The 27,610-nt window shown below is 38.9% G+C and overlaps 1 protein-coding gene across 5 annotated transcripts in view; it reads left to right on the top strand.

The window, feature by feature from the left end:
- The window catches only part of LOC133542286 (eukaryotic translation initiation factor 4 gamma 3-like), a 163,324-nt gene that overhangs the window by 9,147 nt on the left and 126,567 nt on the right, over positions 1-27,610 (top strand). For 4 of the 5 annotated variants that reach the window (XM_061886294.1, XM_061886301.1, XM_061886285.1 and 1 more), the window contains exons 2-4: positions 17,619-17,691; positions 21,252-21,419; positions 24,026-24,145. In XM_061886294.1, the coding sequence (XP_061742278.1) occupies positions 17,619-17,691; positions 21,252-21,419; positions 24,026-24,145 (361 nt within the window). The remainder of the gene's footprint in view (positions 1-17,618; positions 17,692-21,251; positions 21,420-24,025; positions 24,146-27,610) is intronic. The other variant, XM_061886308.1, reaches the window with a different exon arrangement.

Raw genomic sequence — 27,610 nt, 5'->3', positions numbered from 1 at the left:
GACTAGTCAGGATAGAGGGAAAGATGAATACGGCCATTTACAGAGACATCCTGGATGGAAACCTGCTCCAGAGCACTCTTGAACTCAGACTTTGGTGACAGATCTCTTTCAGCAGGACAACTAGCCTAAACAAACAGCCACGATATCAAAGGAATGTCTTCAGCTCAACTCTGTAAATGTCCTTGAGCCCAGACCTGAATCCGATTGAACATCTCTGGAGAGATCTGAAAATGTTTGGATGCTTTCCATCCAACCTGATGAAGCTTGAGAGGTGCTGTAAAGAGGAATGGGCCAAAGTGCCAAAAGATAAGTGTGCCTAGCTTGTGGCACCGTATTTAAAAATATTTAAAGCTGTAATTGCTGCCAAAGGTGCATCAACAAAGTACATGTGATTATTTATATATATATATATATATATATATATATATATATATATATATATATATATATATATATATATATATATATATATATATTTGCAAAATAAAAAATAAGTATTTTGACATTGTCATAATGGTGTATTGTCTGTAGAATTTTGAGGACAAAAATGAATTAGTTCCATTCTAAAATAAGAAAATGTGGAAAAAGTAAAGCGCTGTGAATACTTTCCGGATGCACCGTAATTCCAGCTTTTCATTACAGCATGTCCGAAAAGGAGTAGGCAGAAGCAAAGCTTAAGTTGCATCAGGGTGGCAGTGAGACAGAAAGGACGAGGTTGTACTTTTTTTCTTCAGAGGTAGGATTTTAGGGGTGTCGATCGGGCCGCACTTTTAGGCCTGGGCCAAATTCGATAAGTCAATTAACTGGACGATAAATGAAAATTAAGTTGGTAAGTTTGCCAGCTCCAATAATGGGCATGTGTATGCGTTGTTTCAGGTTACTAAAGCGGTCACTCTTCTGCATTACTTTAAGCAGCTGTGGCCTTTGTGGCCTAATAATAAAACTCCCCATGGTTAGTATTATCGTATTCAATTAAAAAAGATTGAGAAAAATTATGGAGACCAACTGGTGTTACCTGCGAGCTGGCTTAAATGCTAACATGTAAACAAGAGACATTAACGTCTTTCCCCATTAAAAATCGTAATTCCCCAATCGACTGGATTTGTGAGTGTCTTGTGACTGCGATACACCCACGTCCTTTATCTGATTGGTTTGAAACACGTAATTCACATCAGAGCAGGTCGCACCTTCAATCTAACCTACTTTAGCTGGACCACATTTTAATTTTGATCACACAGATTGACCTAGCTTTAACTTTAAGGGGCCCTATTATGCAAAAGCAATTTTTCTTACACAAAAACAGGTACCAAAGTGTATTTGGGATCTGAATTAGGGCCAACAATTAGGAAATCAAACCTACTCAGTGGCCTAGTGGTAAGAGTGTCCACCCTAAGATCGGTAGGTCGGGAGTTCAAACCCGGCCGAGTCATACCAAAGACTATAAAAAAATGGGATTCATTGCCTCCCTGCTTGGCACTCAGCATCAAGGGTTGGATTTGGTAGTTCCTACTGTGCTGGGTTCTGGAACGTGTACCATCACGTGATGTTTTGTTTTGAAGTTCTGGCCACGACTTGTACAAAAATCCGGCATAGCATTAGCTACCCATCTTGAAATGTCGCCTACAGCTCTATTAACTATTTGTTAACCAGCTACAGATGAAGTAACTTTAACGCTGATTATTTAGTTTTTCTTCAGCCAACAGGCTAACTCGCATGATGTTGCTGTTCAAATGTAAATGTGAGTGTGATGTTAGCACTGTCGCTAACGTTTGTGTTTTCCTGTCCCACTCCTTATTGTTAGGGTTGTTCTATGCGATATGACATCTATTTCCTTGGACAAGTGCAGAGTTAGTGTGTATGTAAAAAGTGGATCAAGTACTCAACGTGGCTTCTTTTAGACACACAGATTACGTTTACACTTCAGGCCAAAGTGGCCAAAATTTATTTATTTTTAATCACATTTTTTTCCCAGCAAACTGTTTGTACTGCAAGTAAAATGTAAACTTTATCAGACTCTAGTGTAAACACGCACAGGCCCCAATGTGGCCTCGACGTCACTTGCATGCGCAGTTCGATGAAGTGAAAACTAACAAAGTTGATCGGATTACATAAATAAGAAAGTCGCTGCTGCTACTACTACAAAATAAAATAAAATTGTTACACCCTAAAAGTACAATTTTTTTTACGTGAAAATAAATTTAAGTAATATAATGTATGAATGGATATATATATATATGTATATATATATATCCATCCATTTTCTACCGCTTATTCCCTTTTATGGGGTCGCGGGGGGCGCTGGCGCCTATCTCATATATACACACATATATATATATATATATATATATACATATATATATATGTGTGTGTGTGTGTATATATGTTTATATTTACATATATGTGTATCTATGTATGCATACTGAGTATGTGTGTTACTCCCTCCGAGGTCTTAATCAAGGCTCAAGTTGTTCGTTTTTCTTAAACAGACATTTATTTCAGCCACACCTTCTTCTCCTCCACAATGATGCCAAAAAATGCAGAAAAAATGCCGTCAGAACTAATGAATAACAAAAAACAGAACTTACAATTAGTCTGACATCAAATAAAAGAAAACACATAGATTTCACATGCATTATCACAAAGAATCATACCTCATTGGCCTCACAAACTCCGAGGGAATAAAGTTTCTTTCCTAGCCGAGACTCCATTAACATCTTCCATCAAATGTTTGCTGTCTCATGCTACTTCCCTTATTCCGTCACTTATTAATTGTCCCCCCAACAATGTGACCAAACCGGAAAATAAAATATGTTCCTCTCCAATTTATATGGGTTTTGTACCAAAAATAAGGTTAACATATACTTGCATGAAATTACCAAATAAAATAAATTTTTTATCGTATTATTTGTAAATATGATCTGGATATTTATACATTGTATTTATTTATTATAACCAACTATGAAATTATATAACATATATACAATGTGCTTCTGTCAGCAGCTACAATGTGTATATATTTTTACATATCTGTGTATATATTTATGCATATATATGTATACCTATGTGTATACATAAATATGTATGTATGCATACATATACAGTACAGACCAAAAGTTTAGGCACACTTTTCACTCATTCAATGTGTTTTCCTTATTTTCATGACTATTTACATTGTAGATTGTCATATCAAAACTATGAATGAACACATGTACAAAAACGGTGAAATGTCGGCTTCCCTCTCATCCCTCCTTCCGCTGTGCGTGTATTCAACATTCCACAGGCTGTGCAGCAGACACACACACGCACACACCCCTCAACCCTCAGTAAACATCCAATCACTGTTGCAGTATGAAAGTAAAAGAAAAGGAAAAGTTGTCTACATTTATCATATACTTGTTAGGATGGGTGTATTTGTGTAGTCTTGCCTGTCATTAACACATTTATCGTCGCAGACTTTCGGTGCTACGGAGTTCCTTTTTTTTTTACAACTTGACGAGAGCAGTGACAGCGGAGGCTCTGAGCAGCAGTGGTTTGGAGCGAAGAGAGCCTCCACTGTCCCTGTAACAAGCTACAAGTCATTTAAGATGCTGTTAATGACGGTAAAAATGAAACATAAAGTATATCCTGCTTAACAGTCCTCCTCTGCTGTCCTCTGTTCAGAGCGGAGTCCCTAGCAACGGCCCGTTTTACTTAGCAACGGTCTGGCAATCGACTGCTGGAATTCTTTTTCTGTTGTTTTTCTTGTAATTCTACATAGTCAACCTTTAATGTTTCAATCTACATTTTGTAATAAACAAATTATAAGTTTCATTTGATATGACCAAGACACCTAAAAACAAAAACACAGCCGTTTTCATCAATTTACAAGCAAGTGGGCAACACACATACATTGGAGTGAATTAATTTTGTGCCCAGATGAGTGCCCACGTCCACTGCATGTGACAAACTGAAGACAAGTGACCTGTGTCTGACAGACCCCTACGTACAGCCCCGCCCCAGGCTGTAGTCCTGTACTGTTGTTGTTTTTCTTCATGTAATCACAGAGGGTTTTTTCTGTTGTTGTTCAAGCTTACTTATTTTCTGCTCCAGCTTCCAGCAGCTCACAAAGAGAAAGTTAATGCTCTGTAATGCATCCATTTTTCAGAGCATTTAAAAAGTCTAGTCCTGCTCCTGCATGTAGTAGCAATGATGCTACTGCTAGTACATCAGGGACAGCAGCTAGCAATACTGCACCTTTAGCACCAGCAAGGACTGTTTCTCCTGCACCAGCTCCCTCCGTCCCCCCAACAAGCGCTCCCCCAAAGCAGCCTGCTCAGCTACGCACCATCTCAGCCAATACTGGGTGGCTACCCAAAGCGTGCATTTGGTACAACATTAAGATCATTCAATCCTGCCTGGTACCGCACACGACCATGGCTAGAGCATTCTGTGGTGCGAGACGCCTGCTTCTGTTTCCCCTGTCGGAAATATGGCAGCGCTGTTAATGTTTCCCCCCCTGAGGGATTGCCACCTTATTGTGGTCAGGGGGTTTGCGTGCCTCAGTGACCGTAAGAGTTATACCAGCAGGAGCTTAGTCTTCAGGTGGGACACCCAAGTTGGACAGGTCTGAAGGTAGAGGCCTGACAAAGTGCAATCCACTACTCCAGGTTGGGGTTGGACACATAGCTAAAGACCCATTTCAATGAAGAAAGCATCGTTACTATAAGCACAGAAAAAAAAAGTGCTGGAGCATGATGTATACACATGATGCCCCCTTCACATTTCTGACTGCCCCCTCATATAAGCATGCCTAGAACCGCCCCTGCTTTGCACACTCTTGGCATTCTCTCCATGAGTATATATGATCTTATATATGATGTGATATGATGTTATGATATTTGATCCGAAATTGGTTTAAAATACAGATAAAAGCAAGGTAATGGTTTTCTCTCATTCAAGGGTGCTACTAGAAAATACTCCAAATATTGTAACATCAAATGGAAACCCTATAGAGCAGGTCTTAAATTACAAGTACTTGGGTTTTACTCTTGATCATGAGCTTTCATTTAAAGCCCATATTACCAACTTGGTCTCTAAGCTTAGGGTAAAGCTTGGTTTCTTTTTTAGAAATAAAAACTGCTTCTCTCTTAAAGTCAGAAAGAAATTGGTGACAGCAACTATCTTGCTCGTAAATGATTATGGAGATGTGCTTTATTTTAGTGCTTCATCTAAATGCCTCCAGTCCTTGGACACTGTTTTTCACTCAGCGCTAAGATTTGTTACAGGCTGTCGTAGTCTCACTCACCATTGTCAACTGTATATGAAGTCAGACTTATCTTCACAGAGTGCACACAGATCCACACATTGGCTGACTATCATGTATAGGCTCTTTTAGGTTTAATGCCTCCATACTTGTGTACCTTGTTACAAAGAAAAAGCAGCTCTTACGCATTACCTTCTAACAATTTGTATGTTTTAACTGCTCCCCATGTACGGACTGAATTAGGCAAAAGAGCTTTTGGCATTGCTGCCCCTATGGCATGGAATGCGTTGCAGACGAAACTGAAACTCACCAAACTACTTCCATTTGGAGCCTTCCGTCCTGTCCTTAGGGAATACAGCGAGAGACGTTTGCACAGTGCCTGTGTTTTTAAAAGGTGTAAATCTTTATTGTTTTACAGTTCTCTTTTATGTATCTTAAAATGTATATCTTAACGTATTACTTTTTTGAAACTGCTCTGTGACATGTGCTGTTGACCTCTTGGCCAGGTCACCCTCGTGAAAGAGATCTTGATCTCAATGGGTTTCTTATCTGGTTAAATAAAGGTTCTATGTATACGTATATATGTGTACACGTATATATGTGTATACTGTACATATGTATGTGTATACGTAATTATGGATACGTAATATGTGTATAAACGTATGTGTATACATATATACGTATATTTGTAAATGTGTATGTGCATACATATAACAATGTGTATGTGTGTATACATATATGTGTATACATATATACATGTGTATATATGTATACATATGTCTGTATATGTGTATACTTACGTGTACACATATACATATATATGTATACATAAATGAATGAATGTGTATATAGTGTAATATATTTGGGAGGGTTGTAATATACACGAGTGACCTAGCTCGCCCAAAAATGACGAAAAGGTCACATTTAGGTCTGCATTTCCCTTTAGACTGAAGTCCGATTCTACCTCCTGATGTGGCCTAAATCTGATGCCAAAAGATCAGATGTGAATCACTTTGGAGTATTTGGACTGGTAAAAAAATCAGATTTGGATTGTGAACGGGACCACACTGTTGCAGATGGGCACAAACAAAAACAGCTTGAAGCTACAAAGGTGTGTTTTTTTAAAGGGTCTAAATCCCAACATCCAGGCTACATTTTAAATACGTAATACACCGTTGTGGGACATCTGAGACTTGGTTAAAAACAGTAAATTATGGGACTTTTTTTTAAGCAGTACTTTTTCGGACCGGTGAAGTCGATTAGCTTTGAGTTGGAATGGACAAATCTCATCTTTGTGAGCATTTCTGCACCTCGCAATGCATCTGACGTTCATGCCTAAGCGTTTTAAATGTCGCCTTCTTAACTGACCTCGCTCCTCAGGAATGGGGGAGCACGTCAATTCCCACTTGCAGGATGTTGACTCTGGTGCAGCAACGTGATTGTGCAGTGCCTGATTGACTGAGAGTGTGTAGTTTGTTGCTGTTCCTGGTTGCCGGAGGAACGCTCGGCGCATGCGTGCGCTAGCCAGACAATAGTGGCGCTGCTTAGCATTCAGTGCAAGAGGCCAAGGTGGCGCTTCCCACCATTTGCCAACAAAGGCCCAGGTCAGCCAGCCTTGCCTAAACCCCCTTTTTCATTCCAACCCACATCACTCTGCTGCAGGCCAGCTGAGAAACCGTCTGTTTTTTCCCAGACTACCTAATCACTTGATTTAGCCTAATAGTTATTATAGTTTGAGGAGCAGGACTTCAATTTGTGTTGATTGCCGATTTACTTTCAATATTTCCATACCTTACAAGTTGCTACTACAATGTACCGTATTTTTCGGACCATAGGGCGCACCGGATTAAAAGGCACATTAAAGGGTCATATTATGATTATTTTTCCACATGTAAAATACTTCCTTTTGGTATACATAACATGTAATACACATCAGCAAATACCAATAGGTAAGAACAGTTAGTTTTGCATAATATTGCGAAACAAAACTTAGACTTGGACAAATGTCATTGATCCACAAGGGAAATTGTTCCACACAGTAGCTCAGTTACAAAGGATGGAAAGGATAATGCACACAAGAGTACAAAAAGAGGGCGAAAACAAAAGGTATAAAGTAGATTAAAATGTGCCATAGTAGTAATATAAAATATAACATATGTAATATTTACATATAATAGATACTCATATTATTATATAATATTTTTATATAACATACAATATATAACAAATCCCAATTACCATGTAAAATATTAAATATTAAACAGCTGCGACATAAAACAGAGAGTAGTTCCAGCAGAACATCTACATTATAAACAGAGAGAGGTAGCTATTGCTCTGTGTCGAGTGATTATACAGCCAGATAATGTCCCCTAAAAGGTGCCATTTTGGGGTCCTTATACACACATTATAATAATAATAGCGTATATTGAAACACAGTACGTCTGACTACGGTGGCCATAATGCTTCGACAATCCATCAAGCAGTGTGGCTTTGTAGCTTACCAAAGTTGATTTTTGAGTGTCGTGTTTAATGTTCTATAACCTCAATGAAACATCGTTTTGTTGTTGCTTGCTTACAGGTACTTGCTAGCATCATTTTTTGAACAAGACGTCAACCTCCAGTCCACATGCATCGCTTACGTGATTGCTATCTACTCGTCACACTTGTCATTACACCGTGTACCCAAAAAATGTGCTTTGATGTCGGTAAGCACAACCAGAATTAATACGAACATAAGGCGCACCATCCATTTTTGAGAAAATGCTAGGATTTTAAGTGTGCCTTACAGTCCAAAAAACATGTTACTTATTTTTGAACTTCAGAAACAGGTAGTCAAGTACACAGCACAGAAATAAATGACATCAGGGACAGTCGGATTGATATTGGTGGGTCTTAAAGATGTGTGTTGTACTTTTTTGGAAAATACTGATAACAATGTAAATATTCATTTTTTCACAAATACACACCCACACTGTGTGTAAAAAAAGATAGCTTGTACCGCATGACACACTTCAGAAATAGACCGCATGATAGGGAAAAAAATACCTAAACTGTGTCACTTGTTCCGAGTAGTTAAAATCCTGCTAAAGTCAGACATTACGTCACTTCCAGGTATGAGGACCAAGCCATGTATTTTATGTACAAGTTGCACGTATTGTATGTACAAGCTGCACTTGCATTCTTCACGGCAGGGGTGCATGTGACCTGGTGCATGCTCACTGTGGGGAAGTTATAAATAAACTGCTGAGTTGTTATGAGACAGCATGCAGGACAGTTCTTTCCAGAGAGGAACAACTTCCTGCACACTCATTCAACTGAAACAGCACGGAGTTACCGTGTTCATGCATTCTTGAAGTCTTCTTTGTATTATGATTATGGGATGTGTTAAAAAAACTAAGAGCTTTAGGAGTATGTGTTCAGCGTTTAATGTTCTTGCTCGTTATGTTGCCTAGTTTACTTTTAGAGATACTGGTAATCTGTTGGATGTTTTACTGGCTAAGTTTTTCAAGCTTTTAACTCTGAATAGCCAAACAGGAGATCTGAAGCATATGATAAATTATAATGATAAATGGGTTGTACTTGCTTTTCTACCTTCAAAGTACTCAAAGCGCTTTGACACTAGTTCCACATTTACCCATTCACGCACACATTCACACACTGATGGAGGGAGCTGCCATGCAAGGCGCTAACCAGCACCCATCAGGAGCAAGGGTGAAGTGTCTTGCTCAGGACACAACGGATGTGACGAGGGTGGACTAGGTGGGGATTGAAGCAGGGACTCTCGGGTTGCGCACGGCCACTCTTCCACTGCGCCACGCCGTCCTTATGTATTTATGTTGACAATACCTATCATGCCTAATCTTTGTTGTTGTTATTTTTTATATGGTGATTGCCGTTCTGCAGGAAATGCTCCAAATCAGAACAATTTGTTGTTCTCCTCTACGTGTGGTCATGCAGACCTGCACAAAAAGTGGGGAGTGTACTGCAGTAAGTTTGAGATGTTACTATCATGGGTCAACTTCAGACCTGTCACTACAGTGCTATTGATGGAGCAGTTACATATTACAAACCCCGTTTCCATATGAGTTGGGAAATTGTGTTAGATGTAAATTTAAACATTATACAATGATTTGCAAATAATTTTCAACCCACATTCAGTTGAATATGCTACAAATACAACATATTTGATGTTAAAACTAATAAATATTGTTTTTTGTGCGAATAATCATTAACTTTAGAATTTGATGCCAGCAACACGTGACAAAGAAGTTAGGAAAGGTGGCAATAAATACTGATAAAGTTGAGGAATGCTCATCAAACACCTATTTGGAACATCCCACAAGTGTGCAGGCTAATTGCGAACAGGTGGGTGCCATGATTGGGTACGAAAGCAGCTTCCATGAAATGCTAAGTAATTCACAAACAAGGATGGGGCGAGGGTCACCAATTTGTAAGCAAATTGTCGAACAGTTTTAGAACAACATTTCTCAACGAGCTATTGCAAGGAATTTAGGGATTTTACCATCTACGGTCCGTAAAATTATCAAAAGGTTTAAAGAATCTGGAGAAATCACTGCACGTAAGTGATGATATTACGGAACTTTGATCCCTCAGGCGGTACTGCTTTAAAAACCGACATCAGTGTGTAAAGGATATCACCACATGGGCTTTAGGAACACTTGCGAAAACCACTGTCAGTAACTACAGTTGGTCGCTACATCTGTAAATTCTAGTTAAAACTCTACTATGCAAAGCGAATGCCATTTATCAACAACACCAAGGAACGCCGCCGTCTTCGCTGGGCCCGAGCTCATCTAAGATGGACTGATGCAAAGTGGAAACGTGTTCTGTGGTCTGACGAGTCCACATTTCAAATTATATTTGGAAACTGTGGACGTGGTGTCCTCCGGAACAAAGAGGAAAATAACCATCCGGATTGTTATAGGCGCAAAGTTCAAAAGCCAGCATCTGTGATGGTATGGGGGTGTATTGTGCCCAAGGCATGGGTAACTTACACATCTGTGAAGGCACCATTAATGCTGAATGGTACATACAGGTTTTGGAGCAACATATGTTGTCATCCAAGCAACGTTGTTATGGACGCCCCTGCTTACTTCAGCAAAACAATGCCAAGCCACGTGTTACAACAGCGTGGCTTCGTAGTAAAAGAGTGCGGGTACTTTCCTGTCTCCCATCGAAAATGTGTGGCGCATTATGAAGCGTAAAATACGACAGCAAGACGGACTGTTGAACAACTTAAGCTGTACATCAAGCAAGAATGGTAAAAAATTCCATTTTCAAAGCTTCAACAATTAGTTTCCTCAGTTCCCAAACGTTTATTGAGTGTTGTTAAAAGAAAATGTGATGTAACAATGGTGAACATGCCATTTCCCAACTATGGCACGTGTTGCAGCCATGAAATTCTAAGTTGTTTATTATTTGCATTAAAAAAAAAAGTTTGAGTTTGAACATCAAATAGCTTGTCTTTGTAGTGCATTCAATTGAATATGGGTTGAAAAGGATTTGCAAATAATTGTATTCCGTTTATATTTACATCCAACACAATTTCCCAACTTATATGGAAAGGGGGTTTGTACATGTACAAGTAATCACATGGCGCATTCAAACCACTCGTGATGGGTGATATTTCGTTGGCATTATCTAACTTTTTTTGTGTCCAATCTTTGATTATTAGCAGTCACAGACTACAAACAATAATGTAGCTCATAATGTATGTTAATTCAAATGTCAATAACTAGTGAGTTTATTTGCTAGAGATAACACAGTACCTTATGTGTTTAATCCACATTCCTTTTGTTTTAGTTTAAAATGATCCAGAAGTAAATCCAGTAACGGTAAAAAGGCAACTAATTTAGTTGGGTCTGAATTTTTTGCACCCACTGCTGGTATCTTCTAAGCATTGAAATACGTTTTAGGAGAGGAAACTAGTCATTTCTTTTGTTAATGACAAGGTATCTATGGGCTCTTAAAACTCTTAAATCCAAATAATTGTAATAAAAGACCTTAAAATGTCTCAAATTCTGTCATTTGTTAATAGGTCTTAAAGGGGAACTGCACTTTGTTTGTAATTTGGCCTATCATTCACAATCACAATAGACAAGTAGACAAATGTGTTTTGTGTTTTTTGCTTTCTAACTTGTAAAAATTGTCTCGTTCTTGGTGGCTAGCAATGCAGCTAAATCAGTTTAAGCTAAATCATTTTAAAAATGCATTCAAAAACCATCAACAATACTTCATTTACGTTCTGTAACCCGTATAATAATCAAGCTGTAGTAACATTGTTATTGTAAGAGTGAACTAACTACGGCAAAAGATAAGCTAGTTTCTATATCAACACAAATCTCATTTGAGTTTGTAATGCACAACACTGTGAAAGGACATCAATCTGTACTCAGTGAAAAAGTACTAGCCCATATTTAATGTTTTGTTTGTGAATGTACAGTATGTGTTACTTTGCATGTATTTGGTTTTCGGCCCCCGGCCAAATTTTTAAAGCCCAGTTAGCCCTCCCCCTCCAAATCAAAATGTTTGGACACCCCTGGTCTCGTCTTTTCTCTAAGTTAATACAGCAAGTGACATTAAAAGCTTTAAATCGTGTATCTTAATCAGTTTTTGGCTGAGTGAGGTAGGTATGTTGTGCGAATGTCGTCTTGTCACGCTACAGTAATGACCACTTAATGTTTATTAACCATATATTCGCAAAACAAAATGCATACCAGATACAAAAAGAGCTGATCAAATGTAAACCGCTTGCAATCCATCCATTCATCCATTTTCTACCGCTTATTCCCTTTGGGGTTGTGGGGGGCACTGGAGCCTATCTCAGCTACAATTCATAATGTCATTATTTCTTTTTAGACAATTGTTCTGTCTGCACTCCCTGTTTTTTACATCTTTGTCCATACGGTCGTATTGTATACGTTTTTCTGTGTTTCCTCAATTCTGAAAAACCCGCAAATGCAAACCATTAGTTTTAGCACAGGTGGTAACTGTCCCTTTTTCAGACAATATAAGGTTTTTTTCCCTCCTTTGGCCTACTTTCTAAATGTTGTGAAAACATGTAGGTGAAACCACTGGATATGAATGAAGCACACTGCTGCAAGAAATCTCTCTTTTAAAGGCATTCAATGAGAACTCTGAAAAAACAAGTACAATTTATTCTGGGCTTCTAATTTTTTGTACTTTTTTATCTGTATTAATGTGAAGTGATCTTACATTGTATTCATTATGGTCTTTAAAAGGTTGACTTGTTGAAACCCGCAGAGACCCTGTGATGGTCATTGTGGAATCGATGACATTACAGTTGTATTGATTTACATAAACAACATAAAAGAGTTGAACATGTTCCTTACATTTACTTCTTTATAATTTCTTAGGGATAAACATTAACCTTTGGACACTGATTTGCTTTGTGAGCGTCTAATCCACCAAGCTAGCTCTTATTGTTTGTGCTGCAATGAAAGCAGCAGCAGGCAGTGAAAGGTTTGTTAGCAGCATAGATGTGTGCTGGTGTATTTAGGAAAGAATGAGCGATAGGCGAGGGGGCCAGCAGGGTTGTATTTGCACCATCTGGGACGTCTCCGCTCACTTCCTGTGCCTGGTCTCTTGTCTTCTCTGCTCTGAGACTTCCAGGTAGCCTGTTTCATAGAGCGATGACAAGGCAAGATCTTTAACAGTTGTGAGGGCATATTTTTTTAGTGTTTGATTTTCTTGGTTGTATTTGTAGCTACACATTTCCAATTTGTTGGTTGACTCACAAAAAATAAGAGTACTGTATAATGAAGGTTATCACCCCATTCTCTACCACTTAAGCAGCTTAATAAGCACGCTTCTATTACACAAATAGCTTGCAGTTTCCTCATTTCTGTCGTATTTTTGGAAAGGTTCAGCGTTCGGGCGACACGAACAAGGCTTAATTGTGCACACAATTTGGTTACCATGCCAAAGACAATTTTAAGATATGTACTGGGACAACGGATGAAAAATTGCTAGTATTCCGTCACGTGACTTCTTCCTGGAAGTGGGGTAAAAAAGTGGTGGTCAACCGAGGCAAGATGGCTGTTGTGCAGTACGCAATGGAATAGATACCTATAATTTATCTAAAAAAAGATTTGTTGAGTTATATACAGGGTTATCTGTTGGTTGAGTTCCCAGACATACTGAACTATCTTGTGCTCCAGACTCAATTTTCTGATATATTTGTAGCAATATTGATTGATTCCGTCCCTGTCAGATTAACCAATATATGGTATAGGTTGTTCAGATTGAGGTTGTCCTTGAAATTCTGTGTCAAACAGTGACCGAAGTGGGATGCTAGGTACAAGTCCTAATAATAGTAGATAAGATTTTACAGCCAAGAAAAGCGGCTGCCAGTTTGCGGCTATGGCCTCTCGGACACCCACCAAACATCCATTCACATTCATGTGCCAGTGTGAGTGGCACCGAGAGCAGGGTGGGTGAAGTGAGGTCACAATGACAGTGACTAGGGTGGATCCTTTCGAGCAAGGCCTTGGTGTCCTGGTCAATACATTATTGTATCAGTTACTTGAAAAAGTGATGCGTGATCTAGAATGTTGGAATGAGCTTGTTAAAGAGCACTACATAAAAGAGAATCAAACATAAAGCATTGTTATTGTTCAATCGGGCAGTCAAAGGGTTCAGAATATGGTTTGCTGTTGTTTATTGAGTATGTCAAAGTCAGCTCCACATCATACATGTAGTACATAATATACATTCATATCTCCAGTGAACAGTCGTGTGCTTAATGGCAATATTATTATTCACAACAATGAAAAGAAAAATTGTAATTAAGAAAAGAAAATACAATTAAATATATCTCAAAAGGGTAATGGGAAGAAGTATAATCTTTTTTGAATTCTCCCCTTTTTGAATAGAAATGTATATCAACTATGGTAGACTAACCATACGTCCTCTTTTTCCCGGACATGTCCTCTTTTGCGGGGCTGTCCGGAATGTCCGGGCAAATATTTTTAAATGCCTCAAATGTCCGGCATTTTGAGTTAGGGTTGCATGCATTTTCAATGTATGTTTAGGGTTAAGAAGGGGTTAAAGACAAAATAAATTGTGAAGGTGTGCGCACGCAGCATTCGTGAGGGAGCGGCAGAGACAGAGAGTGAGAGAGTTATGATAAACGCGCATGCGTCGCCAGGCTCTGCTTTTTATCGATAATTTATCAGATTTTATTTTTTATTATCTATAGCAGGGGTGTCAAAAGTGTGCTCCGGAGGCCATTTGCGGCCCACAGCTAATGTTTTAAAGGCCCACAGCACATTCTAAAAATGCTATGATAATAAACAAAAACATAACACGAGTGAAATAAAAAAGCTTAAAAGTGAAATTTAATTTAGAAAAAGTTGCAATGTTTTCAAACTCATTGCTCAAAACATAATATTGAATAAAAATAAATGTTTTTATAAATTATTGACCTATCCAAGGTTCCGATTACGTCACATCAAATATTCCACTTTGAAAAATATTTTTGGTGGAATATTTTCCATATTTTGTGTGTTTGCCATTAAAAACATAGTTTTGTTTGACAAAAAAAGGGCGGAAATCAAACAAACAAAAAAACAACATAAAAAAACTGAAACATTTTGAAATGAGGGATGGATCTGAAGTTGATAGATAGATAGATAGTACTTTATTTATTCCTTCAGGAGAGTTCCTTCAGGAAAATTAAAATTGATGTAGACTCCAGAGATTTAAGCGTTAAATATAAAATGTATGTATGCCGTGGAACACCACTTTCATCATTTCATGACCGAAGCAAAACATTTTTTACACTTTTATATTGAAATAAATACACCGACAACTTATTAAATAAAAACATTGAAAAATCTAGCAGTGGCGGTAAAGTTTAGATCCATGAAGTAAAGTGAATAAATGTTTATAACTGAAAACATTTACATATGTATAGAAATGTGTTTTCTTTTCTTTTTTTAATGAATTAAATGAATGATAAATGGGTTGTACTTGTATAGCGCTTTTCTACCTTCAAGGTACTCAAAGCGCTTTGACACTACTTCCACATTTACCCATTCACACACACATTCACACACTGATGGAGGGAGCTGCCATGCAAGGCGCCAACCAGCACCCATCAGGAGCAAGGGTGAAGTGTCTTGCTCAGGACACAACGGACGTGACGAGGTTGGTACTAGGTGTGATTTGAACCAGGGACCCTCGGGTTGCGCACGGCAACCCTCCCACTGCGCCGATTTAAGTAACGTTTATGACAACCTTTTTCCAAAACACAATCTAGAATATGAAATATAACAGGATAATGCATACATTTATCATTGGTATTCAAAACGCTTACAAGACCCCCAAAATTTAGTGTGGAACCCCATTTTGAAAATTCCTAGTGCCAACACTGCTGTCAACAGAGGAGGAAAAAATGCTTTATTTAAATAAATATATTATTTATAAAGCAAGTTCGATTATCATTGGCAAATTTTCACCTCGTCCCGGCCTTGGCGTCCTGCCCGCCTTGGCACTCATATGTGTGTCCTCTTTTTGGGATTTCAGAATATTGTCAGCCTAAACTATGGATGTAACAATATGAATCATTTCCCAGCACGGTTATCGTGACCAAAATGATCAGTTGTCATTATTGTGGCATAATTGACAAATGTGCTCAAAAAGAACTCAGATTTTTTGGCCTAATTTAACTTTAAAAAAATAGCTGTTCAAAAATATCAATTTGCATGTTGTTTGTTTTTATGCTTCTCTAAATAGTGTTTGAATCTTTGTATTGTGTCTATTTTAATGGCTAAGCTTGTATTGCTGTAAACATTGGTTTGCACTGTAGCACTTGAAGATTTTTTTAAATGAAAAGTGCTAAACAAGATCTATTACTATATCTGGCGGGGGTTGTGGCGTAGTACTGTTCAGTGGTCCTTGAATGCACACGGTTTTCCTCTGAGTATAGAACGGCCCTCTGTACTAAGAGAGCACAGCTTGTACGTTGAATGTGTACAATTGAATATCTCTCGCTTAAACAGCAATTTGTTTATAGAGAAGGTATGTTGGGGTAAGTCGTTTCTTCGTCGGTAAAGACGTTAATGTCTTTTGGTGCCAATCAGTCCATGAGTTTATCTAAGTGCGGCTATCAGTCACGTTTTTTTGATAATTTTCAATTAAAACGGGGGGGAATTTTACCACGGTTAGTGTTACTTCTGTTTATCAGTACAGCCTTAGTATCAATTTAAAACAATCTCTATGTCAATCCAATGAAACTCAGCAAATAATTCTGCATTTTCTATCTGTTTTACGTTGTAGCTTGCTTCCAAACAAGACATATAGGTTTCTATGTCACAGATTAAAGTATTTTACTATTTGGTTTCTTGAAACGGTTAGCGCCACTCAAAATCAGAAGCAGCTTGTTGAATTGGTTGTTTTGCTGCCGTAAATCATGTCCCTGTAAAGGACGAGCAAATCGGAGACTGGGAAACAAATGATTCACTGGCCAAGACAATGCCAGCCGCCTTTACAAACACTTGACTCAACACAGACATGACTTTAATGCAAAAATATTGCACAAAACAGACAGAACGCAGGCCTTTGAAGTAGATTTGCACACCTTAGACTGCATTGTTCGCCTAGACTTACTGTGCATGGTTCGATGTCCAGTGAAGTCATAATATCAACAAATGCACAAACACAAAGGAGACAAAGCCAGATATGTTTGGATGGTAATCTTGTGCTCCATTTAGGACAGATGAAGAGATTTTTTTTTTTTTTGTGGAACTATTCTGAGCAAGTGTGACAAGCGGTTTGTGAGCCTGTCATAGACGAGCGCCGCCAAGCAGGTTAGCAGGCCTCATGTAAAGCGGTTCCACCTGGCGTATAACGCCTCACTCGGTGGTTCTGCCTCTACTATATGCCCATTCAAAGCACTGCTTGACAGATTTGAACAAGTCATAACAGCTTGTCGGCTTCCATCCCCTTGGACAGCACTTTGACCAATCTTTGCCTGAGCTTGTCCCAGAATCCACTTCACGTTTTCCCTTGAACACTTTCAAAACAGTGAAAGGTACATGGTGTACTCTTTGAGGGGGGGGGGGCTTTTTTGGGGAGGCGGGGCTGTAGGGAAATCCTTGAAATGAAACCCTGCAAGCTGTGAGGAAATCCCTTTTGGAAATACTGTGTCTGCTTAAGCATGGACAACACATACATTGTGTGCTATTTATGCAGACTTAAACCGTCACACTTTGTCTAGCAAATCTCCAAGTGGCTTCATCAATGATAATCACATTCTGTAAAACACTTAATGAACAACCCTAACAGTTCTATGAACCATGCCCCAAGTTTTCCTTAAAATGCACCTTTCCAGAATTCCCCGGGTTCAGCAATCACTGGATGAGCGAATCTTCTCCACACAGCCTGGCGTGGCTGCCCTCTATAGCGTGAGTCTCAACACACACCTGTATGCATGATGATACATTTGACTTTAAAAGGAACCTGTGAGCACAGAGCACTGCTGCTGTATCACAAAAATAAGTATTAATTTAACCACTATTGTGTAATAATAAGTGCAAATATGCAACTTCTGCTGCAGATGAGTATTGTTCTCTGTACAGCAATTACAGTTGAGCAATCTGGATTCCTGCTTATTCAGACCAAATGTGCACTCATCTTCAGGGAAGTGATTAGTTGGTGAATATCATTGTGAGATTCTACAATTAAAGTGGCATTAACCATTTGTTCAGTGCATGAGGACGAGGGCATGTTCAAATGGTATACGGCTTCCCCGCCCCATCACTCCATATGTCCTCAGAATCAGTCAAAGCAGGCTCCTCCCCTAGCAGCAGCAGCTAGATGAGTTGCTTTATCCCAGGTCATGTGAGGGAAGTGGGCCACACAAAAAAGCTGTAGCCAAGCACAAAAGGGATCTGACGTCAAGTCACTGTGTTGAACTTGACTGTCGGTGTCGTCCAGAGAAGAGTTGTTTAAATATGAAAGCTTCTTGTCGTCGTACTGCTGCACTCCTCCTGCAGTGTGCTCTCATTCTGCGGTGTGTCATGCTCGCACAAACGGTGCCAGCTCGCAGCTGCCACAGCCAAGACCATTACTACTTCACTTCCGTGCAGAAAGCTGACCCCCACTGTCATCCTTTTAAAACCTTAACACGCCATTAGAGAACATGGACTTTTAAGCTCGATATGTTCTCTAAACTTCTCCAAGGTGAATTTCTCTAGAAATCTTTAATGTAGGATGATCTGGAACGTCTGATTGGCTGGTCTAGTATAATCGATGCATCAAAGCTGTAACATTTATCCGCCTTTTACACACAATATCAGCACAAATAATTGGACATCCTTTTATTATTTTGTATTGTGGAACGTTTGGAAGGGTTTAATCAAGTGAAAAGAGTCACAGAACAATGGTAGATATAAAAAACACTAACCTCATGACGAGAGAGTTTTGATACTAAATGGCTCAAACGCAATGCATTGTGGTTCCTGCTCGTGTCTGAATAGCTTATTGACATGGCTGAATGCAAGACTGTGTCCTAAAGTTGTGTTCTTTTCTTTAACAAGTTCCAAACGTGGTGCGAATCTGCGATATAATTAACTCCCACAATGGTTGTCATGATCGCTGCAGGAACAAAAAAGGTATTTGGTGAGGTTTGTCTCATTACCAGCGTAGAAGCAAAGCCGAAGGAAGTCAGATTAGTGAGCTCATAAGGATACGGTGAATAGCCTGGATAGATGAGCAAACATCACTTTTAACGCCATCACCTGGTACGTGTTGGGGTGTTCACGGAATCTTCAAACTGTTAAGTCTGAATCAAAGCCTGTTTTATTCTGTTGTACTTGTAGCATTTAGCAGGGGTGGGCTGTCAGGGCCAGCAAGGCCTTCTCTGCTGGCCTGACATCATGATCATAATTAAAGATAAAATAATTTTTTAATGTGATTTCCCTAAATATCTAAAAGTATTAATATTCTCTTCATGTCATATTATGATCCTTCCAGTGCAGTTGTTTTTAGTTTTAGTTAGTATCCAATCAGAATTCGACTAGTTTATGTTGCCATGCTGTACCAAATCTGCCCGAGGCTGGGTGCTGTAAGTGAATGGGGACATACAGTGATAGACAGTTGCGAAAGCCAATCAGATCAGGGGTTGTTGTTTCTAAAGACTTCGAGATGGCCTCACGTTGAACGTAACATTTGCGCGTCCTTTGATTGGATACTCAGCGGGACCGTTAGCGGATTAATTTGAGAACACATAAAGTTGAGAGACAGTTGTGATAGCCAATAAGATCACAAGTTGTTGACAGGAGTCTATCTAAGTAGCCTGATGTTAACGAGACTGTGATTGGATACTCACTTGTCATTCAAAAGTGAGTATCCATTCACAAGTTTCCATTTAGCAGGAAGCGTTGCGCCGTAGCCAGACCGGAATAGTAGAGAAGGCGAACAAAACGTTGATTAGGTGGCAGATATATATTTGCAACGCCATTTTTAAGAAGGACATTTAAAGAGAAACTACATCTTGTGAGACCATGTTGGCCAACCCCGGAAGCTAGCTCAGCTGTTCTGGCGATCAAATGGAGAAATTCGTGCCATTTCCACTTGAATGAACTGACGACGAAGGGTACCACTGGTTTATACGGCGTCAAAGAGCGAGATCAAATATTTTATTGTTTCACTTTTAATATATATTAAGAGATGTTTTATTGCTGATGCGTTTTAATTTATTTTAAATGCGCCAGTAAATAACCTGTTTTGTATACTGTTGATTTGAATTTTTGAATTTAATTCCCAGTAGTGCGTAAATGTGTTCCTGTATATTATTTTTCCAGCAGTGGTCATGTGGGGACATAAATCATGGTATTTTGAGAGGTAATCGTTGAAGTCGGATATCACTGAAGGACGATGTGGAAAACGTACGGCCCACCACTGGCATTTAGTAAGATGTTAGTTAAGCTAACATAGCTGCAGGTTACGAAGAACATACAGTATTTGGGGGCAAAAGCAATACGTCTATTCATAAATAAATAACTGAGAAGACTGCGATGAGATGGAGACTTGTCCAGGGTGTAAGCCGCCTTCCGCCCGAATGCAGCTGAGATAGGTTCCAGCACCCCCCGCCACCCCAAAAAGGAACAAGCGGTAGAAAATGGATGGATGGATGGACTTTAAATAATCCCAACATTAACGCACAGTGTATTTCAGACTTGAAATATATTTAGTTTGAAACAGAGGACACACCACACAGTGAAAAGTCCTGCTGACTTCCTCTGAAAGGACCACAGTCTTCTCTTTCTGATGTCAAATTCCAAGGTTTTGCACACACTTAAAGTTGGTTTGTCTGAGAGCCTTCACCGAAATATTTGTGGTGTATAAAAACGCACTACGTTGACGACAGAGATACAGGACACCTTCAAAAACTATTGAACGTGCTCGTATGGATCCTTTCCACTAATTTTACTTAATTCTTAAGGTGGCTAGCCTTTGGAACAGGGTCCAGTTTGTTTCGGTTCACTCCCTTGATTTCGGTACATTCCCTTGATTTCTTTCTGTCATCCGATCCATTTTACTCCAGTTTGATAGTCTCTCTCACCCCCTCTCTCACTCAACCCCGCTGGTTGAGTACAGTCATGTAAATAAAAATATTGTCCAGCAACAATGGCAACCCAGCCCCCACAATGCATTGCCAAATCACGTGCCCTTTCAAGACCTATTTACCCTGCCCAAAGTTTACAAATGTGTGCATTTTTAGGGACAAAAGTATGTGTTTTGTGTGTGGACAAGAGGCTGAAAGGCATAGAAAGTATGCGTTCATAACATATCTGTGTTTGTGTGAACATGATGTTAACAAGCTTTGCACAAGTGAAGCTGCTGCAGGACTGCTTAAATTGGAGATTTTAGATGCAAGCCGATATCATCCTATACTTTTTATTTTTATCAATATCGATTAGGAACTCCCTAAGTAACCACTTGACTGCTTCATGTGATCCAGCTCCCCAGGCATGCTGGCCCCCAGTACAATGCTCACGACATCACAAAAGGACATCCAAACTTGGCGGGCACCCCACCCGGTCATGCCCACTCCCCGGCACTCTCTCAGGTTTCAGTACCCACAGCTCCCCCATATCGGTATCCTAAGGGCTGGGAGACCGGCGGAGGGGTGAGTGTATTACCGAGTTTGCTGTCATCTTCTCTGCACGTTTATCGCGTTTCGTTTGTTTGTGTTTAAGTACATAATGGATCTCAAATAGGCTGAATTAATCATATGAATAAAATGGAATGTTGCTTAATCAACATTCCATGTTGCTTCAGATGATGGCTTTGTGAGCCTTGTGTTGCCTTGCTACACATATCATAATGATGAGGCATTATGAAGGAGAGACAATGGCCAACAAGGTTTCAATGTTGGTAGCAAACATGGCACCCTGTAGTCACGTGAGGGGATTTTGACCTATCATTTTGGAAATCCTCTGGTCATACGCTCTCTGATTGGTCAAAAGCCCCTCATGTGATTACAGGGCGCCATGTTTGCTACCAACTTTGAAACCAAGCAGGCCATACATGGCTCTGCTGAATTCAGTACATATTTTGCCACTGACCGAGTCCCTCGGGTCTGACTGGTAGGGGTGTCAAAAAAAAAAGATTTTCGAATGAATCACGATTCTTACTTGTAACGATTCTTAATCAATTCTAAGAAATCAAAAATCAATATTTACATTTTTATTATTTTATTATCTGTCCTGTACAGCAACTCAGGCAAATCATATTGTTGATGTAGATCAGTACTTCCTCAAATATTTTCATTTACGCAGAAAAAAACATTTTGCACTGCCCCCATTCTCCTCTGTGACTATAAATAGTATAATTTGTCTTTAAAATTGTTTCAACTTTACTTCTGCATAACATTGTAAGTTTATTAACAAAGAAAACAACACACCGTTGTTAAATTGCAACCAAGTGCTTCATCATATCCTGGTACGACAAAAAGAGCATGTTCCCTGAGGTCACACGTTCCAACGTAAGTTAAGTAAGGCTCCGCTTTTCCAAAAATTTGCTAGTTTGATGCTAGTGCACCTTAACTTGATTGTAGATGGTCATATCTGCTGTACAGATTGACTTAAAAAATAGAAGTGTTGGATACTTCTCTTGTTGCCTTATTTGTATTTGACTTTATTAAATATTTGGCTAGAATTTTATTCAATAAAACCAGTTTTCTTTTAAGTAATGTAGAAAATGATTAGTGATGTTTATCTAATTTATAGAGGAATGTAGTTAATCATAGAACTGTCACCCTATGTTATTAAAAAAGTATTGATTATGAATCGAAAAACGTTCTGAATCGGAAATTGATTCTGAATCGAATCATTACCCCCTAGAATCGAATTGAATCAAATTGTGTGGTGCCCAATGATTCACAGCCCTACTGACCAGGCACCGGTTCACGTAAAATCCAATGGTGCCGTGTTACGGTACCTGGATTGCTGGTTGTCGGGCACTTAGCGATCACTTCAGCAACACTGAGAGCAGACTAAGTCAAACTAACTCTGGGCAATGTTCCCGTTTCCAATGACAACAAAGTATTTAACTCAAAAAACGCTCCATTGTAAGTTAAGTAAGGCTCCATTTTACCAAAAATGAGGTAGCTTGAAGTAAATATACCTTAACCTAGCTTTGGACATGCTATTGATTAGCATTAGTGATTTTACATGGAGATTTCAACACTTCCAAATTCCTTGATGAAAACTACAACTACGATGATTGTTACAATCAAACAGCTGGTGCATAAAAAGTAAACCACTTACATTATTAACACTTTTAATGCGCAAGAAAAGGCTATACTTAACTGACTTGCCCACAAATAATAAACTGTACACTCCTGCCATATAAGGTCTTGGACTTGCAACTTATTGTCACACTTACAAAGAAATGTTATAATAAAACAAGATATAACAACAGGACAGCAGTTATCATAATCTGCTCATTTTTAAATGTTACAAAGAAAAATGTAATTTTATTACCAAATAAATTTAATGTTTATTAACATAAACAAAAATACCGTTGAGTACCGGTTTCGATTCCCAGATCCCAGGAATTGGTACAGTATCCTTCTCCTGTCGTAGCATACCCTTAGGAAGGAAACAGGCCTAACTGCTACATGATGAAAACATTATTGTACACAAACACAGATTACATTTCTGCTGCTAAATCTGTCTGGTACATTGGCTTATTTGTTATTGAAAAATATATATAATTTCCATAATAATAGTACTGTTTAAGGGAACAAAATATGCATGTTTGTGAGGGCTCATCTGTCCGTCATGTAATTAGGATAGAAACCTTCAAATCCAGCTCTTACGGAACAAAAACACAAGACAGTCAGACAGCACATGAGGCACACTTGGACACCTCAGCGTTACGTTGCTGATATTTTCCCTGGAAATTCATGAAGTTTTCATAGTTGTAGTCCAGCAGCCCACCTAGCACCCTCTGGGCCTTACATTCTATAAATAGCAAATCGGCCAGCACACACTTAAATGGGCACAACCACACTTGGAGAAAAGAAGATAAAGCCACCAGCACCTGGCTCCATTGCGCATGGGATGAGTAATAAAAGCACTCAGGGTACCACTTTGCAAAGAACCCCGATTGGAATCCCTTTAGTCCAAATACACTTGATGCCACATGCTATTTTGTCCATGACCCTGTTACTGATGAAGTTTATATTTGTGATTGTAACACACCTGCCCGTCTTCTGTATTCCCACAGTCTCCGTACAACCCTGGGCAGAATGCTGGCTCAGCTCCTCTGGTGTATTCTCAGACACAGCCAATGAATGCGCAGCCACAGAGTCGCCCGGTGAGTGTCATACCCATCATCCCACCGCCAGTAAGTAAAAGTAATTTTTCTGATTCACTTAATGGAACGCAGCTCTCATTGTTCTACACAACCAATAAGGAGTACTTGAATCTTAAAGGGCAATTTTTAATATCGTTCACAATCATGAGAGACAAGATTTTTAGGATTCTAAAGATGATAAAAAACCAGGGGTGTAACGATCTGTTTTAACAACGATTCGATCTGATATTTTTGGTTTCCGACACGATTGAGGAACAATCTCATTTTATAGAATGAGTTAATGCGAAATGAGTCAGTGAGTTGAAATCGATTCAGTAACTTTTTAGCCCAAAAAATCAAACACTTAGTTTGAAATAAATACTGGATAGCGAACACTGCAAGTGAAGTTTCCTTTATTCCTGTTTTTTCTTGTAAATGGAAATATTTATAAATGAATTATGAATACAAATAAAGGCCAACTAATTCACATCTTATTTGAATTAACAAGAGGAAACCTTTACTGCTCACATTTTCAACATTAAAGCAATTGTCAATAAAAATACAGTAACCAACATTTAACAGTATAGCTCAATAAAGTCACCCGGCCATACAGTATTTGTTCAACGTCTATATAGGACATTGTCCAAGGTGTGCCTCTCATTCCTGTTGATGCCGTTGGTCCCTCACTTCCTAATGTCCATATCCTCCTTCATCCCTTTCTTTCTCATGAAATAATTTTTCCTTGGCTGCAATATATGTGTCACACTTCATGTTGTTGTGTTCCCGAAGTTATTCCGCCCCCGTAACTTGTCACTCTGCTGTCACTTCTGCGTTATTTGTAGGGTTGAGTATCGATTGGAAATGGGACTAACTTTCCGATTCTCCCGGTATCGTTCAAAAGTTTAAATTCCGATTCCTAGTTTCGATACCCAGTCCGCCGACCGGGAAAAAAAAAATGTCCGCCGACCCGGAAGAAGGAGCCGTTGAACACCAACGAAGAAGCGCCCACCGCCGGAAGTGTTAGCATAGCCGAGCCCATGTAGCCGAGCCTATGTAGTCGAGCGAGTCAGTCAAGCATGGATAGCGGTCGTCGGCGGTCGAAAGTGTGGCTTTATTTTACAAAAAAAAAAAAAATATCGGCCAAATGCAACACGTGCGACAGGACTGTTTCGTGCTTAGGAGGGTACACGTCGAACATGATGAAGCACCTCCCAGTTCATCGAGTACAAATAAATGCGTGTCCCGTCTTCGACGCGAGGCGCCGACCGTCCTCCTCTGCCTCTTCCTCTGGCTCCGGCTCCGACGCCCAGCCTGGCACCTCAGTGACTGCACTGCAGTCCGAATCCGGTAAGTAAAACAATATATATGCAAAAAATAATGTGTTTTGCGCCAACGTTGAGGCAGCTAACAAATTATCCCGCGTATTTTTTCATAGACGATTTACAGCCTGCTAGCCAGGTTCTGCGATGTGCTCAGCGTACTCCGTTCACCGTAGCGGCAATGGGGAAGATGTCGGTGCCACAGACGGAAGAGTTTTATTTGACCCTCCCTTTTTATTTTTATATTTTTTATTTTTTTAAAGAAATATTCGGAATCGAGAATCGTTAAGAATCGGAATCGAAACAAAGGATCGGAATCGTTCGAATTCAAACGATATCCAAACCTAGTTATTTGTGGCATGGAGTTTTGTTTGTGGCTTTAAATCATTGTGTTGTGTCGTAGGGCTGCAACGAGAGCTGAAACGATTACTCGATTAACTCCAGTAATTCGATTACAAACTATATTCAAGAAATTTTCGCTGCGTCAAGGCGTCGTTAAGATGTTTTTTTTAATTTATTTTTACGGCATTTTGCCTCGTTTAGTAGTCAAAGCTCACGTTTCGGCCTCTCGTCCACACGCATACGCATACTTTTGTCTTTAAAAATGCAGACATTTACAAACGCTGGAAAAAGTGTAGAGGTCCAAGTCTCTCCGCTTAGCGAATGCACGTACACTGCACAAACGAAGACTTGTGATGACGTCACGGTTGTGCGCTGTCATATCCAAACGAAACAACACTGCCTTGCTGGCTTTAAACACACTGTAAGATGACTTACTGTATTTTTTTACGTAAACATGCTGCTATTTTACTCAACATGAATAAAAAGACACATTAAAATGGGCTTTGCGACACTCCCGCCGGTGCTAATGACAGTTAACTGTTTTGGATACGATCGCTGTCAGACCTCCACCTGATGGGACAACTTTGACAGGCAAGACTTTTTCCTCTGTGTCATAAAAAAGATGCAACATTATTTTATGTCTTTAGTCCTTACTTAACAACAAATCTTGAAGTTAACTTGCGTGTCTTGCTTCCATGAGCTGTGCTCGACCGTACTCGCGCGTAAAAAAACGACCATGCAACTAAAAAAAAAATGTAGCGTGCTCCTACTGGTGTTAAAGACAATATACACTTAATTACACATGTTCCATATCACTATATACGTGATTAAATGCTTTATAATTCCATGACAGTTTTGCAGCGGCACACGCACGTCTTTGTGCTTTAAATAGATACTTAAACATGCAAAATGGTTTCCTTGGCTCATTAGTGCGTGCTGATTTTATTAAAAAATTTACACTCCACTACACATCACCATGTTGCTGAACATCTCAGCAGCAAAGGCGTGCATTCGCTCTCTAATAATGTTTCTAGGGTTCTGTGTGTACGTGCAGGCTGGTTTTAAAGAAAATTTACATGTCATTGTACATCTAAATCAGTGGTCCTCAAACTTTTTTCAGTGATGTACCACCTGTGAACATTTTTTTAATTCAAGTACCCCCTAATCAGAGCAAAGCATTTTTGGTTGAAAAAAAGAGATAAAATACAGCAATATGTCATCAGTTTCTGATTTATTAAATGTTTTAACAGTGCAAAATATTGCTCATTTGTAGTGGTCTTTCTTGAACTATTTGGAAAAAAGTATTAAAATAACAAAAAAAATTGTTGAAAAATAAACAAGTGATTCAATTATAAACAAAGATTTCTACACATAGAAGTAATCATCAACTTAAAGTGCCCTCTTTGGGGATTGTAATTATAAACATTTCTTGACAAAAAAAATAAATCTTTAACATCAATATTTATGGTACATGTTCACAAAAAATCTAGCTGTCAACACTGAATATTGCATTGTTGTATTTCTTTTCACAGTTTATGAACGTACATTCATATTTTGTTGACTTATTATTCAATAAGTATAATTATAAAGGATTTTTGAATTGTTGCTATTTTTAGAATATTTAAAAAAAATCTCACGTACAGTTGTGATCAAAATTATTCAACCCCTACACAATTTTGGTGTTTTAGCAAGTTGGACATTTATTCCGTATTTTGTTTATAGTCATATCAAATAAAGATGCATTAAATAGACAAATGCAACTTGAATTACAACATTATATTTAGTGACATACCAAACAGTGTCATTTCTCTTAATATCTCATTGACAAAATTATTCAACCCCTTGAAGATCATAA

The sequence above is a fragment of the Nerophis ophidion genome, linkage group LG02 (genome assembly GCF_033978795.1).
Source record: "Nerophis ophidion isolate RoL-2023_Sa linkage group LG02, RoL_Noph_v1.0, whole genome shotgun sequence".
Lineage (NCBI taxonomy): Eukaryota > Metazoa > Chordata > Actinopteri > Syngnathiformes > Syngnathidae > Nerophis > Nerophis ophidion.
Note: the sequence above shows the minus strand (reverse complement) of the source record. Positions and strands in the feature narration are given on the sequence as shown.